The sequence below is a fragment of the Mchenga conophoros genome, linkage group LG9, assembly GCF_057382185.1.
Source record: "Mchenga conophoros isolate Kocher_MC1m ecotype Shallow Benthic linkage group LG9, M_conophoros_male_GT1.1, whole genome shotgun sequence".
NCBI classification, from domain to species: Eukaryota; Metazoa; Chordata; class Actinopteri; order Cichliformes; family Cichlidae; genus Mchenga; species Mchenga conophoros.
This window is the reverse complement of record NC_140534.1, coordinates 6128526-6144694: the sequence shown is the minus strand read 5'-3', so window position 1 is coordinate 6144694 and position 16169 is coordinate 6128526. Positions and strand designations below refer to the sequence as shown.

Here is a 16169-nt window from a genome sequence, read left to right as displayed (position 1 = left end):
TGCAGATAAGGGTGTACAACAAAATGCAGTGTATCCTTTAAGATAGGGAAATTGTAAAGAGCCATTCTCTGTGTGGATTTTCTGTGGTGCATTTGGGTAATCTCGGTCTCTCACTCTGATGGGCCAGCACATTATGGAGTGGGTGGGAGGTATTGTCCAGCAATGTCCTTATATTAGACAACATCTGGCTATCTGTAACCACCTTCAGAGAATGCATCTCCATTTCCACAATGCTGGCCTTAAGGATGGTGATGTTATATGTGTGATTCAGCAGAATAATTTAAACTTCCCACTGTGCTAAAATAGCCTTAGAAACAAATGACAACTGATACACTCTGCTACTTAAACAAATAGCACTACACCTCTTCTTAGGTGTCTGTTACATGAACTAAAGTTAGATAATTCACTCTTGTACCACTGTTAATTTATGACTTTTCTATACACACAGGAACCTATATTAGTAAATATGACAAACAATCGCATTGTGTTTTGTTTTAGTACATTTCAGCTCCAAGGAGACTCTGATTGTCAAAATGACTACCTGGAAATCAGAGAAGGCAACGCCACTGGGCCTCTAGTCGATCGCTTCTGTGGAAACTCGCTTCCTTCCAACTACACCTCTGTCATTGCTCATATCATGTGGGTCAAGTTCGTCTCAGACGCTTCAGTTAGTGGAGCAGGATTCAGAGCCACCTTCTCACACTGTGAGTGTCTGTGTATGAGAGAATTAACCAGCCATCTTCTATATCATCATTTTTCTCAGGTTCTCAGATTTTTCTCCTGAGGTCAGTACTAGGGATGGATAAGGGTATTACTGGTCTGTGATCCTAAATATGTCACCAAAAGAATAAAACCAGCATATTATTTTTAATAAGATATTTGAGATTATGCTTTTTATACCTCGAGTTTTAGTGAAGAGACTGTGTAGAGATGGAACGTTATATATACAGTTTCAACCTTCTTTACATGTGGGTTGTAGTCATAACCTCATTGTAGGTAAGGTGTGTTGTGAATCAAAGAAAGTCAGTGTCAGTTCAGCCAGTTATGTTCTGTGTAACCAATAAAAAAAGGATATAATGAGAAATGTTTCTTTTTTCTGTGTCACTGCTCCACAGTGTATGGTGTTGATGTGACTGGGGAATCTGGTCAGATAGCATCCCCACTGTATCCCAGGACATACCCCAATAACGCTGACTACCACTGGACTGTAACTGTAGATGGAGACAGCTACATCCAAATCCGCTTCTTGGACATGGACATCGAGGATCTTTATGACTGCTACTATGACCACCTGAAAGTAAGATTGTGAATGCTCAGAGACTGCAATCTACAAACAATATCAGTGACATCTTTATAATATTGTACATACTTTTATTAACTTATGGCTCAATAACAACTCAGAATTTGTGGGAGAGTTGTGTGTGTGTGTGTGTGTGTGTGTGTGTGTGTGTGTGTGTGTGTGTGTGTGTGTGTGTGTGTGTGTGTGTGTGTGTGTGAGATCTATACCTCACATATTGTTATAGTGCAGCAGCTGAAGTTGTGTCGGCACCACTAACAATAGTCATGTGTTAAAGCACACCTGATGAGATAATGGACAACCATGTGTGTTCTATCGAAGGTCTGTGCCCATGTTCATGGTTCTGAAATTATAACACTTTATTTAATTTAATATTTATTTATTTAATGTTTTTAAACTTTATTAAAGTAAATGCTTTAATCAGAGTAAAAACCACACAAACTAAGTTTTCAGGATAGATCCACTGACTTCCCTTCTTTGAACCCCGTTGTGCAGGATGTAAAATTCCTGCAGCAGAAGAACCTGACACCAAAACTCGCATTGAGTTGCAAACAATTTTGCTTTTAGAATTAGGTTGCTGCGTAATTTATACATTTTTATCAAATCTGCATCTGACATTCCAAATGAACTGACACGAGTGGATTAATCAGTTTGCGCTTAATTTAAGTATTTTCCTCCTTACACTAGTTAGTATTTTGTCAGGATGGAGATGTTTAGTAAATAGTACAAAAAAACCCAACCAAAGATAATATAGATATTTTCTTTTGCATGTCCTGTTGCAATCTCCTAACCCCAATTTTGAAAGACAAAATCTAATTCTGTGTGATCTACAGATCAATGAATGGAATGGTTTTTATATTTGCTGTGACACTCAGTAGTGTGCAACATCTACAAAAGAGACAGACCAAAGCTATTGTAAACTATTGTGGACTAGGATAGTTGCCCAAAAGGCTGTCTGTTTACGGCTTTGCCTAATGCCTTCTGAGACACGGAGGGTCCAGAGAGTGTTTTTATTTACCGCGGCTGCAGCACACAAGCCGCCAGCTGCACATGCAACACACCACAATACCAAACAATCCCGCTTCCCCGTGTTTTTAACATGGCGAGCGTGATTGTGGATGCCGTGCAGGTGAGTCCCCACGGCACCACCGACCACGCCTCACCACAGCTTCTATTCTCAATCCTTGTGTCTCTGCAGATATTTGATGGTCCCAGTATTCATTACTACCCTATTGGGACATTCTGTGGTTTGAATCTGCCCCCTCCTGTAAGAAGTTTGGGAAGCACTGTCACTGTGCAGTTCAAGTCAGATGCAGTGTTGGGAGGAAAAGGTTTCCTTTTGGAATGGACTGCTATTCAGAACTCTGGACCACCACCCACTATCACACCAGGTGAGAAGCAGTAGTTTCTCAGCAGCCCTGTTACATAAACCCATGCATGACCCATATGCAGACTTATAGCTGGGAGGAAACAAAAACCTAACCTTTACTGTGGCTGATGTAGAATATCTGAGAATACTGCAGGGAAACACACAAGACAAACAAATTAAATAGAGAGAATGCCAATGGCATTATTTATTTATTTATTTATTTGTGCTTAATTATTTGCGCTTATTTATTGAACTGAAAGGCAATGTAGTGACTTGACTGTGAAGGTTCTCAGTCATCCAGGTCATCCTAGTCTAAGGAGCTTGGAAAGAAAAGCATCTGGATTTAAGTTGTTTGAAGATCCGAGAAGCTTCTTCTAGGGTCATATGGTGGAGAGTGCCAGATTTAAGCCCTGTGGGAGTGTCCCCTCAAGAGGGACAATGGACCCCCTAATGATCCTCTACCTAATCACACCAGCCAAGGTGTGAAGATGGGTGTAGGGCACAATCAGCCAAGGTTTCAGGTGAGCTCATTGTGAAACCTCACCCCACCCTATCATGTGATTTCCTGAGGTGAAATGGCCCAGGGTGTGAGTGGGCATCAAGGCGTCTGGAAGGGATCTCAAAACTAGATTATAGATCCCTTCCCAGATGCTTTAATGTTATTTTCGACAAGTTTGCTTTTTTCCTGTGGGACACTCCCACAGAGCTTAAATCTAGGACTCTCCACCATTTGACCCTAGAACTGAAGAAGCTTCTCAGATGAGAGGTGAAACATCTTCAAGCAACTTAAAGAAGTCCAGATGCTTTTCTTTCCAAATGTAGTGACTTCAGTATTGGGTAAGATGTTCACATTTCTGTGTACATGTAAGAACCCGGACTGCTGCTATCAGACTCTTAGTCAGGTGAGGAAATATATTTTCTTTAGTGATAGAAGGCAGTCCTGGTGACCTTATTAATATGATTTTCAAAACTGAAGTCACTGTCCAAAATCATACGCAGGTCTCTGACTTACTGTGTTTCCGAAATGTTAAATACAACCTTCATCTTGTTGTTTTTCTGTATGTGTGCCAGGTGCATGCGGTGGAATGCTAATGACAGGAGAGACTCCTGGCTTCCTCTATTCTCCTGGCTGGCCAGAAAACTACCCTCCTAATCAGGAGTGTACCTGGTTGATACGTTCTCCAGACTCAACTGTAGAGCTTACTATCTTGTCTTTAGACATAGAGGACAGCCATACCTGCTACTTTGATAGCGTTGTTGTCAGAGATGGTAAGTAATTAAAGCCAACATTAAGGAATAATAGTGCTGATGGATTTTTAAGGTCATTCAATTTCAACTGATGAAATGACCATTTGTGTTTTCCCTGCTTTTAAAGATATTAAAAACAGTTTTCTTTGAAATTCAATGTGACATTCCCCCACCCCAAACATGACATAATCTAACACCATCAAGTTGACTCTTATAGAAAGATTTGGTGTCTGATAGTAACATATCCAGAACTTGTGATGGCACCTGCCTTTCTTTCCCAAAATGAATTGTTGAAAAATTCATGTTCTTGTTTAGAGGCAGACCACAGCCTCAGACTTAATATTCTAGTAAGAGCAAAACTGACATGTTTTGTTTTGAGCTTAAATTCCACAACGTGTCTTATGCTTTAGGCTAAATTATGTGTAAATGACTTAAAGTGTTTAAAAACAAAAAATATTAGAGCACAAAAATGCATTTATGAAAATTTCAGCAAGTGATGCTTTACTGTTGTTATGTTATATTATGATATATATTATTCATTTTGTTTCATTTGTGGCAAATGACAGCATCTAATAACATACTGTGCAGCATTGTTATAGATCTCTTGATAATTCTCCCATCATTATTTACGTGTGGATTCTATATATCAAAACAACAGCTTTCTAATTGAGAAGTCTTTGCCTTGAGGAATGATCATTGTGAAATGTATGATGTCGTTGCAACATCCAACTTAAGATGCTTGTTTCATGAAGTGCTAGAGCTTCTCTGGACATGTCATTGATTGCTGAAGTGAAGATGGCTCGTGGATTACCTTGATTGTGCAATTTAGTGCAACTATAAACATGATTGGCACAGAAATATTTTTATTTTCTGCGTGATGTCATACATGCCTGTATGTACTGTCCAAATCTTGTGATTTGAAATCTGCATTTCACTTAAAAAACATAAATTATTTGCATGGCAGTGCTTTCTTTTATATAAAGTAGTAAAAATTATTTTCTGCAGATGCTTATTTAAACCAGATAACATGAAAGACCCTAAAGTCAGTGCCCTGGACTTGTAGAGAGCATTTATATGTCCACCTGACTGTTGTTGGTTTGTTTGGCCTTCTGGACAGTTTAGAATGTCCTTTGTTTTGGTTACTCCCAGGCGCAAGCAGTCAGTCCCCTGTGCTGGCCAACGTATGTGGTCGGGATCATCCAGGATCTCTTCACTCAACAGGAGACTCCATGTACATCCATTTCTCCTCAGACGGCAGCATCAGTGGCCAAGGCTTTAATGCCTCCTACTCAAAAGGTGATACATTAGCAGTTAATTACTAAACTACACGACATATAACCATAAGATCAAAACAAAACACCAAGATGCTGAAATACTACACGCTTCAGTCTTAAAAAGACATAAAAGCAAATTGGGTGGTAGTCCTTTTTGTCCACAGTTCTCAGCTATGACAGAAGAAAGAGGTCATTTACTTTCAACATAAAGTAAGTTGTAACAAGCTTTCAGTGTGCGAACCTACCATAACTGCTTGAAGCATTCTCTCCTGTATGTCCATGTGAACCCATTAAAACAGATGGGCTCCCATTTGTTTTTGGTCACACTTTTAGGTCAAACTACTGTAACTGTAACCTTCGAGTCTTTTCTATACATGTTTTTGATGGACCCCCAAAGTTCATATAAGACATGAAAATGAGAAATAAATCCACACTTGTTGAATATAAGACAGTCCAAGAAGTCAAATTATAATTATACTATATAATAATTATTGCTAACTCCCTTAACTTGAGAATTGTTTTTGGTAATCCAGATTTAACATCCATGTAATGTTCGGTGATACGTTGTGGTGTTGTGGGCAGAAACACTTCCTTTCAGGTCATTTTTCATGATCAATATATTAACTGCCAGACTCCACAACTGCCACTACTCTACAACAATAATTATACTAGTAAGACAAATTATATGTGATACTTTTTCTTTTCATAGGTTGCGGTGGACTCCTGCATGTTGACAGAGGTGTAATGAGCACTCCCAATTACCCACAGAATTACCGGCCAGGTTTGGATTGCAGCTGGCACGTGATGGTGACACCTGGCTTTAGAATTTCTGCCACCTTCCAAACCCCCTTTCAGATCCAAGGCTTTGGAACTGGATGCAGTACAGGGGATTACCTGGAGGTAAACATACGGATAGCAAAAGCTACAAAAATAAAAATGTGAAAAAAAAAAATCCACATTGCTACAAGTGAGAAAATAGATTTTTGACCCTGTGGATGCACATAGACTGAAGTGATTACTGGCAATTAACAGCTGTTTTAAGCTGTTAAAGAATGAACATTTACTGGTGCTAGAAATCAATGACTGTGTTGTCCAGCTCGATCCAGTTTGATCCAGTCTCAGTCCAGTCTGGACAGTATGCAGGGAATAGTTTGATCAAATGTGCTGTCCACTTAAGTCCCACCATGATGATGTAAAGTGAAACAAGCAACAGGCTTAGCTATATTTGACAAGTTTGCTTTTTTCTTTTTGCAGAAAACAATGGTAAATGGCCTGTATTTATATAGCACTTTACTTAATCCCTAAGGACCCCAAAGCGCTTTACATATCCAGTCATCCACCCATTCACACACATTCACACACATGTGATGGCAGCTACATTGTAGCCACAGCCACCCTGGGGCGCACTGACAGAGGCGAGGCTGCCGGACACTGGCGCCACCGGGCCCTCTGACCACCACCAGTAGGCAACGGGTGAAGTGTCTTGCCCAAGGACACAACGACCGAGACTGTCCAAGCCGGGGCTCGAACCGGCAACCTTCCGATTACAAGGCGAACTCGCAACTCTTGAGTCACGATCGCCCCAACAAACAATTCTAACAATGCAATGTGAAAAAATGTGAAACAAAAGCATGCAAGAAACAAATGTAAATTGAAGTAAATTATTAAAGTGAGCATCTCAACACGTCACATAAAACCCCAAGAAAGTTGAAGGAAAATTTTATTTGTTGGAAAATTTTCCCACTTAGTTCATATTTGATGAAGCATGTTTTTGAACATCAGACAAGTAAGCATATGTAACGTCACATTATCAAAGTTACCTGATAGGGCAAAACGTCATATGTCATCAGATGGTGGCTATGTTCCAAGGTATTGATGTTACTACTTGTCTAATGTACTAACAGATAAATCATGTTAAGAGGAAATTTATATCCTTCCAAACTATTCTCAGTTTGGATTGCTGTGCACTGTCGAATTGGACCACCTGGATATGACAGTAACTTTTTTATTAATGCGTTTGATTAATAAAAAAGTTTGCAGAAGAAACTGTGATACATTGTGGTGTTTTTTAAAAACTGTGGTTATGTTTAAGTTTATTTTATAAACCTTACAGTGACAACAACAACAGTAGATGGGAGTACTAAGGTTCCTGAAAGTTTTTTTTCTGGTTTCAGAGCCCTGGTTGGACTTCCTGAAGTCACTGATCTTTTGATAAATTATTTCTATCGTTATTCACAGTTATCTTTCCCTTTCTCCACAGCTCAGGAATGGTCCAGATGGCTCTTCTCCATTACTTGGAGGACGACTGTGTGGTTCAAGCCCCCCATCTGTTCTCCAGACAACTGACAACCACCTCTTTATTCACTTTGTGTCCGATGCCAGTAATGAGGCCTCCGGCTTTAAGCTGGTATTCGAAGCCCACAGTCAAGGTAGAATCTTCACTTCATCACTATCACAGGAAATGTTTCAGTGCACAAAAGCGATCATTTCTAAACGTTTAGTCACGGTTGACAAGTTTTGAAATTGGAGGAAACATGGACTTGATGCCAACAGAACTCTAATTTAGGAACAATGTTTTCAGTTTTATGCTTACGAGAGGCAAAGGGAACTAAGTTGGCTTAAAGGGGGCGGGTGTAAAGTATCTTGTTCAGAAAGAAGATTAATTGAGGAGCTGCATTAATGCCCAGCATAAGACAAAGGTTATTTTGTAACTTTAAGTCATGCAAAGCTGCTGTAGTAAAGCCCAGGAGAAACTTTGGAGTTGGATATAAAATAATAGGTCCCTCTTTTTCAATTTTCAGCCCGTTTCCAAAAATGTTTGCTGTGTAAAATATTAATAAAACAAAATGTCATGGTTTAAAAGTCCATATTTAATTAAAAGAAGAATAAATTAAATGTTGAAAACATTGTTTTTTGGGTGAATTAAAAAAAAAAACGTATACTTTTCTTTCTTTGGTTACATACTGGTCATAATGTCATAAAGCTGTCTGTACTGTATGCAGGCCAGCTTAGCAAATGGACCCTTGTGCTATAGAGCTCTGCTGTTAGAATACAAATAGAATGAGGCTTATCATTGTCTTAGTATATTGCTCCAAAGTTTGCATATATTGTTTGGCATTATATCCATAATTATACCCATAATTTCCTAAATCTGTTTTTGATTTTGATTTGTCAAACCACGGGACATTTTGGCCCTTTACCTCAGACTATCTTGAATAACCTAAACAGAAAAGATGTGTTTCTGGATCTTTGTATATTTTGCATGGTAGAGTTTGCTTTTGCTGACTGTGTCCAAGCTGTGTCCATTGCAAATCTTTAACTTATTTTTGTTTGTTTTGCACAAATTTTCCTGGTATCCAAACTTTTTCTGAAGTAGGTTTAAAAAACCCCACAGAATATTATCTTTTCAAATTTACGTAGATGTTGGAAAACCTGTCATGTCTCTTATCTTGATCCTTCTATTTCTCCACAGGTTGTGGAGGTTTCATCGAGGTGAATGATAATGATCCTCCAGGGTACATTACTTCACCGAACTATCCACAGAATTACCCCCAGAACATTGACTGTATCTGGGTAATTACTGTGCCCAATGGGGAAGCTGTCCAGATTGACTTTGAGGATCAGTTCTACATTGAACCCACATCCAGGTACACCTTTACTTTCTCTTCTCTTGTTGTATTTATAGCTTCTTATTACCACATAAATATAGTAATTTTTGTCATTTTATTGAGTTTCATCCCAAGATTATTGGTAAATACATTTTAGCCTATCTATGTTTTTACAAAAGAAACTAAACTAAAGAACAAACAAACATTACAATCTTACTAAATTGGTTGGTGGTGTTATTAGTGTTTGAAGAACACAATATGTAAACTCTATCTAGAAACTCTTTCACTTTAGAAGAGTTGAAAACACTTTCACGTTTATTCGTGCCCCAAGTTTCAGGGCTTACAACATGTTTTTGTCCATTTATTCAACAGCTGTATGTACGACTACTTGGAGCTGCGTGATGGCTCAACATCCAACAATAACATCATTTCCCGTCTTTGTGGCAACACCCGACCATCTACTCAACATTCGACAGGTTCCTCCATGTGGCTTAGGTTTCGTACTGACGCCAGCGTCACGCACCAAGGATTCAAAGCAAAATACTCCATAGGTAAAGAATATCATGGTCATGCAGTCTGAAACTCATGACTGTGTCTGTTCTTCCCTCATTAATGTCTAGATTGGAAGTTGTAAACCAGTTAGCTGATGGTCTCATCATAAGACTGGCGTGGCAATTTTTTGATCAACTAGCAATAAAATTGTCTTTATCTAGGTCTGGTTGTAAGGTGCCTTGAGAGGCGGCATTCTTGTGGCATACAGACCGAAAGTTATGGGAAATTGTGCCAGTATCAAAGCATTACTGGACTAGCTGTTTGTTTATGTCTTAAAATACTGTATGCCATTTGAAATTCACATTAAAACATTGATTAAAGAGATGTAACCTTTGAGATTTTGACTATGTAGCAGAGTGGTGATAGAAAACCACAATGACCTATTTCAAAGCTCTGTTCTGATTCTGTAACTCAAATTCCTCACAGCAACATGTGGAGGCACCTACATAGGTCAGAGGGGTGTGATCTACAGCCCAGGCTTCCCAGGCTCCAACTATCCTGATAGCTCCAGTTGTGAGTGGTACCTGGAGGGACCCACAGGACACTACCTCACTCTTAGCTATGGGAATTTCAGCTTGCAGAATACTGATGGATGCTCTGCTGACTATGTGGAGATCAGAGAGTACAACGCCTCAGGTAAAAACATAAGTAATAAAAAAAACCCAACAAGATACATTCTCTACACCATCACAATGTCTATTGTGTTGAAATCTTTTCTGTCCGCAACTTTCTAAAACTGGACTTCCTTCTCAGTTCTTTTTCTTAAGTAAATGTATTTATCTGATTTGACTTTATAACCCAAATTATGAAAACGTTGGGATGCTGTGTAAAAAACCAAACAAACCCCTAAAAACATGTCAAATGTTTGAACTAAGGTGTTTGTTCCAGTAAATATATATTATTTTACGAAAAGTACTAGCACAGTACTTCAATGGCAGTTTTTCATTTGAGAAACAAATAACTTCTGTTGTAAAAGCTCAGGGCCGTTGCAAACACTAAAAGTATTTTGTTATCTGCTGACTTTGAGAAAGTGATTCTTGCATTTACTTCATACAGGCTTGATTAATAGTCTTTATTTTGGAATCAGTCAGGCTCTGCTCTTTCATCTTCAGCTTGTTCAGAAGGCCGAGGCCTGACTTTTGACAGGCCCCCATCTTGGCTCGTTTACACTGGGTTCCTGTACGTTATAGAATTGATTTTAAGACTTTAGAGCTTGTTTTTAAGTCTCTAAATGATTATCTCTTTCATACCACTCTGATCTTTTAACTAAAAATACTCCAAATAGAACTCTTAGGTCAGCTGATAAGTTGCTTCTGACTGAAACACAGAGTAGACTGGGCCTTTGCGATTGCTGCACCTAAACTTATATACAGTCTGCCTCTTCAAATTAGGACCTACGCAATTAGACTGACGCAACGCAACAAAATTTTGACCCCCCCCTAGCTTTAAATTGTGACAGAGTTTTGTTTTGTTCTTTTTATGTGTGTTTGTTTTACTTTGAGCCTGCTTCTGCTGTTAAAAGGGAGTTTTTCCTTCCCACTGTCGCCAAAGTGCTTGCTCACAGTTTTCTCTGGGCCAATGCTGACTTAAAATGGACTGAGGAACAGTGTAAAACTGTTCTAGGATTATGCAAATTAAAGTTTGATGGGTTTTTGGGAAACATGGACTACGGATCCTCTGGACAAAAAGAAGGGCCACCTGGCTTGTTATCAGTGCTCAGTTCAAACTTCACATTTCTGATAGTAAAGGGATACAGTAGTACCTATGGAATTGGCAGATTGTACATCTGGAAATGTGCCATCTATGCTAAAAGGTATATAATAGGAAAAAGTAGAATGGTATAGGCTCCCATCCAAATGATGCTTTTTTTCAGTGAAGGCCTTGCAGATTTCGGTAAGACAATGCTAACGTGCATAATGCATACTAAATCTGTTACAACTGCTTTGCAGTGTAAGACAGTAAAATGTTATAGCGGTCCTCTTCCAAAAGTACAGCCACCTTTTAAAGGGAGAGGGGATCCTACATAATGGTAAACATGGCCCCATCTCAATTCGTTTGAGAAGTTTTGCTCTCAGTTTAAAATTAGCTAATGTTTTTCTTAAATGGTAGATTTTTGTCAGTTAAAATGTTTGATGTGTTTTAAATGTTCTATTGTGATTGTTCATAAGATTTGCAAATAATTGCATTCTATCCCAATAGTCCCAACAGTTTTGAACTTAGGAAAGTAAATTACACCCAACACATGTGTCTGTGTTTCATGTTGAGACAGTGGGGTGATCAAGATATTCCTGCATCCTTTCTAATGTTTGTTTAGGCCGCCCACTGGGCCGACATTGTGGCAATAACCTTCCTGCTCCCATGGAGACGTCTGACAGTTTTGCTTATGTCCGGTTTGTCAGTGACACCAGTGGAAATGCAGCTGGCTTCCGTCTGTTCTTTGAAGCAAGTGTTGAAGGTGGGTACATTTTGAAAAGTACAAGGAATAGTTGCTGGATGATCATTATGGTACGTCATATTTACACATGAAGTAAATCTTTGAGTAATATCACCACGATAGTCATAATTATCATAGAGACCTGTTTTTGTGGGTAACTGTTGTTTCATTAGGTTCAGTTTTTTTCCTTTTCATTTTGAATGACTGCATGGATGAGAACCAAATCGTACAATAAAAAATTGACATATGTATGTTAAAGCATTTGATAGAAAACGTTGTCAACATTATTAGAACTTGCTCTCATACTTTCATATTTGTGTATTTGACAGCTCTTCAGTCAGCAAAAGGTCATAAATAAGCCAGATATAGTCCTGCATATTAACAAACCATTACACTGTATGTTACAATATTATGGAGAAAACACAAAACATAAAGTTAATAAGCTGTTTATATTCTAATTTTTTTAATGACCTGTAAAAGAAGAATCAATACAAATGTTTTTATCACACAGAGATGCTAAAGTCCAAGCTTTAGATCCTGTTCATCAATATGTAAGATCTGACAGTTCTTTTCTTACATTTCTGTTTCTGTTCTCAAGTAATAAAGTTCAGTGTATTATATAATAATATACTGATGATAATAATCACTGCAATGTTTAATTTATCTTATTTGTAAAGTGTCAGTCATTTAAGAAAACAGCATTTTTTCATAATAAACCAAATAACAAAGGGATTCACATGAAGATGGAGATAAAACACGTTGACCTACAAACAGTGACATAAAGGGAACCTGGAAATTGCGACTTCGAACAAATGCAAAAAGAAAAACTGGATAACAGGAGAAACAGGCTGGTTGATTATCTGCCTCATTACAGTGCCTTTTGATTTTGTTTCCAAGCAACAAAAGGAGACAAAAAAAATTAAGCCACTCTTCATTCTAGCGACCTCAAACTGAAAGCCAGTCTAACTCAGTGGCAATGATGGGTTGTGGAGATATCTGATGAACAGACAGATCGGGTTAAATGCTTAATTTAGTTTTTGGTTTACAGAAATACATGAAATTAATTTACAACATTATTTGTTATGCTGAATCTCTCTCTTTTTTCTTTTCCCACAGAATGTGGAGGTGAACTGAATGCTCCCTCAGGAACTATCTCCTCTCCCAATTACCCCAACTTATATCCCCACAGCCGAGTGTGTCGCTGGGAGCTGGTAGTGTCACCAGGCCGCAAGGTTACCCTCACCATCAGTGACCTGAGACTGGAAGGTTCTGATACATACTGCGTATTTGACTATGTTGATGTGAGTCCCTTTCTGCCAGTAGTCGTCATCCCTTTCACTTGACTCGAACCACAAATCAAATTAATTCCCCTTTCATGCTGTGGAATCTCTGATAGCATCTAGAACCCTTGAAAAATGAAATTAAAAAAATCAAAATTTCCACAAATGTTTATCTGTGTAATTTTTTTTGTGAAATTGAAAATACTGAAATATAGTTTATTACCTTTTTGATGAGCATGCAAGAAAAATTGCATATCAAGCATAACTCTATGTCCTCCAGGTAATGAACGGATTGGCAGTCGATGCCCCTCACCTACAACGGTTCTGTGGTACAGTACCGGCTGGAACTCAGGTGCGGTCCTCTGGCAACACCATGGCTGTTGAGTTCCGCACTGATGCGTCGGTGTCCAGTGGTGGATTCTTGGCTACGTATTCCTCTGATGAACCTGCAGGTTAGATTCTCCTGCGTGCAAAACTAAAATATTATCTACAGAAAAATATAATTCACATTGCTTTAACCATAATAGCCATGTATCCATGGCAGTTTCTTAAACACGTTAATGCAGGAAACCACACGTATACATGATTTAGTATTATTAATGCAGGGATGTAAGATATCAAAAACATCATTCTGTCATCAAAAACTATTCTGCTGCAGTTTCATGTTGTATTGTCTAAATCAGAGGTCTTGGTGTAGCAATTTTTAGATCCCCCAGTGGCTTGTGCTCTGACCAGTATAAAGTGGTCGGTAGAGAATATGATGACAGGTGTTAATACGTCTTCTTTCAAATGGTCCAATTTAATTTCTATTGGAAGATGGTGCCAAAAATGACTTTCTATTAGCTGATAATGCTACCTGGCAGAGGGTTGTTTTAAAACATTCCTTTACCAAGAGAAGCAATGACTCACTATGAAAAGACATCGCTACACAAAAACTGTATTTTATTTTTATTTTTTTTAGCAAATTCTACATAATTTCTCAAAACAAGAATTAATTAGTCTGCAGAAAAATCTTCCCTGTCAGTGTTATGTGGATTAAAATATTTGAAACATTTCATACTCTGTTATATCATTACTATGGATACATGTTTGCAATGGCTCTCCTGTGAAGATATTTCTGAAGAAAACTGGATTCCATCTTCTTATCTACATCACACATGTTGGGCAAGGTGGTTAGTAACAGAAAACTCTGTTACAATGATAACTGAAGCAGATCTTTTTGTTAATGCTAGCTAGCTCTGTTTCCACACAAAGCACAGTTTGTATCTGATCTCAGGACAGGCTGTTTTGATCCAGCAGGTAAATCCAGGGAGCATGTGCACGTGCGGTGGATCTGAGCAGAGAGAATAAGAGGCCCAACTGAAAAATGCAAGAACCATAATCTACTATTAGGAAGCCTGAGCGACTGTAGATCTTAGCTAGTCAAATGACTTGCAATCAGAGTGAGGAAGGATGTGTTATGTATGTCAGCTGGTGAGTAATGAGCTGCAAGTGGATAGGCCGGGAAAGATAAAAGGAACGAGCAGGTAACCACACCTCTTTAACCACAAAAAAGACTTTTGGAACCCAAAGAAAGCTGAAAGTCATACAAGATTATTCCTTATTGGAGGATGATGTTTTTGTAATTGCTGAAGAGTCCAATTACTCTGTCCAATTGCCTGTCCTGTCTGTACCTTAGTATTAATTACTAATAATTATTAATTGGTATCATTTCCAATCAGTAACAGGTCAGTCGATATAGTCTCAACCACCTACACTTCATTGTGTTTTAATGAAGTGCTGTTCCGTATTGTGTTCTAACATTTACTCTAATCTGCTATTTTAATCTGTATTTTGCTAGAATGTGGCGGTATCCTGAATAACCCTGATGGTGGCAACTTCACTTCTCCTGGCTACCTGGTGTCCAACTACAGCAACAACATCAACTGTGAGTGGCTGATTCAGAACCCACAGCACATCAACTCCTCTATTGTGGTGTTGATAGAAGACTTGCACCTGGAGGACCATCAAACCTGTGAAGCAGACTATCTCCAGTTCCGCTTAGGTAAGTCCTAAGTAGGATACCAGACCAATATGACGTATAAATTATGTGTGCAATGAAGTCTATAGCTGCATTTTTATTTTAATTACATAAGCTTGGAGGCTTGAGCTTATTACAAGCTACCATAGGGCGTGAAGCAGGGTACACATCGGACAGGTCACCTGTCTGACATAGGGCTAGCACACAGAGACAGACAATTATTCACACTTAACCCCATTAATTGCATGTCTTCAAACTGTGGGAGGAAGCCAGAGTACACGGAGAAAACCCACGCAAATGTAGGGAGAACATGCAAGCTCCACACAGAAAGGCCCCGGTCAGACGGTGGAGTAGAACTCGCTACTTTCTACCTGCGAGGTGCTAACAGTGCTAACCACCACACCACTGTGCTGCCGTTATTAAAAGAGTCAATTTGGCAAATTGCTATAAGAAATGATCCAAGCCTTAGCAGACAGCTAGTTGGTTGTAACACAAATAGAATTTAGTAAGAGAGCATTTTTATTTATGTATTTTTTAATTAACCATTACTGCCATTTGAAATAGATTAGGCCAGGCAAAATTGCCGGCACCACCTCAAAAGTAAAGTTTTTGTTTCTTTTGTGAATAAATTATGCAGCTGTGAGTTTCCAGGTTTCGTTATGATTTCAAAATAAATCTTTGCATTATGATATTATTATTATTATTGTAGCAGATAAAAAAAACAAACTAAAAACTCAATGTATCTGTGTTGTGTGTTCAAGAGTGGAAGAAAAAGTATATGAAATCTAGTCTAGTCCTTTCTAATCTAATGTCTCACCTTTTGCAGGTGACTCAAGTGGAGAGCTGCTGGGCAAGTTTTGTGGCCAGACAGCTCTTGTACTTCCTATTGTGGTCTTTACCCCAGAACTCTGGGTCCATTTCCAGACAGACAACTCCAACGGAGACTTGGGTTTCAAGGCTAAGTACTTGTTTTCCGGTACGACTCACACTAATACCTTAGTTATCCTATGCCACTATTTCTTTGAATTTGAGACTAGTATTTAGCTAATGTAGCAATCAAGTAGCAGATGAAGATTGTCCTTTGATG

General features: G+C 38.6%; 1 protein-coding gene across 1 annotated transcript in view; it reads left to right on the top strand.

Annotated features, from left to right (window-relative positions):
* The window catches only part of cubn (cubilin (intrinsic factor-cobalamin receptor)), a 78955-nt gene that overhangs the window by 47796 nt on the left and 14990 nt on the right, over positions 1–16169 (top strand). The window contains exons 37-51 of the mRNA XM_085286227.1: positions 499–704; positions 1116–1297; positions 2496–2688; positions 3738–3935; positions 5064–5210; positions 5898–6088; positions 7449–7617; positions 8661–8835; positions 9169–9347; positions 9775–9984; positions 11663–11803; positions 12899–13083; positions 13343–13514; positions 14903–15106; positions 15909–16058. Of these exons, the coding sequence (XP_085142353.1) occupies positions 499–704; positions 1116–1297; positions 2496–2688; positions 3738–3935; positions 5064–5210; positions 5898–6088; positions 7449–7617; positions 8661–8835; positions 9169–9347; positions 9775–9984; positions 11663–11803; positions 12899–13083; positions 13343–13514; positions 14903–15106; positions 15909–16058 (2702 nt within the window). The remainder of the gene's footprint in view (positions 1–498; positions 705–1115; positions 1298–2495; positions 2689–3737; positions 3936–5063; positions 5211–5897; positions 6089–7448; positions 7618–8660; positions 8836–9168; positions 9348–9774; positions 9985–11662; positions 11804–12898; positions 13084–13342; positions 13515–14902; positions 15107–15908; positions 16059–16169) is intronic.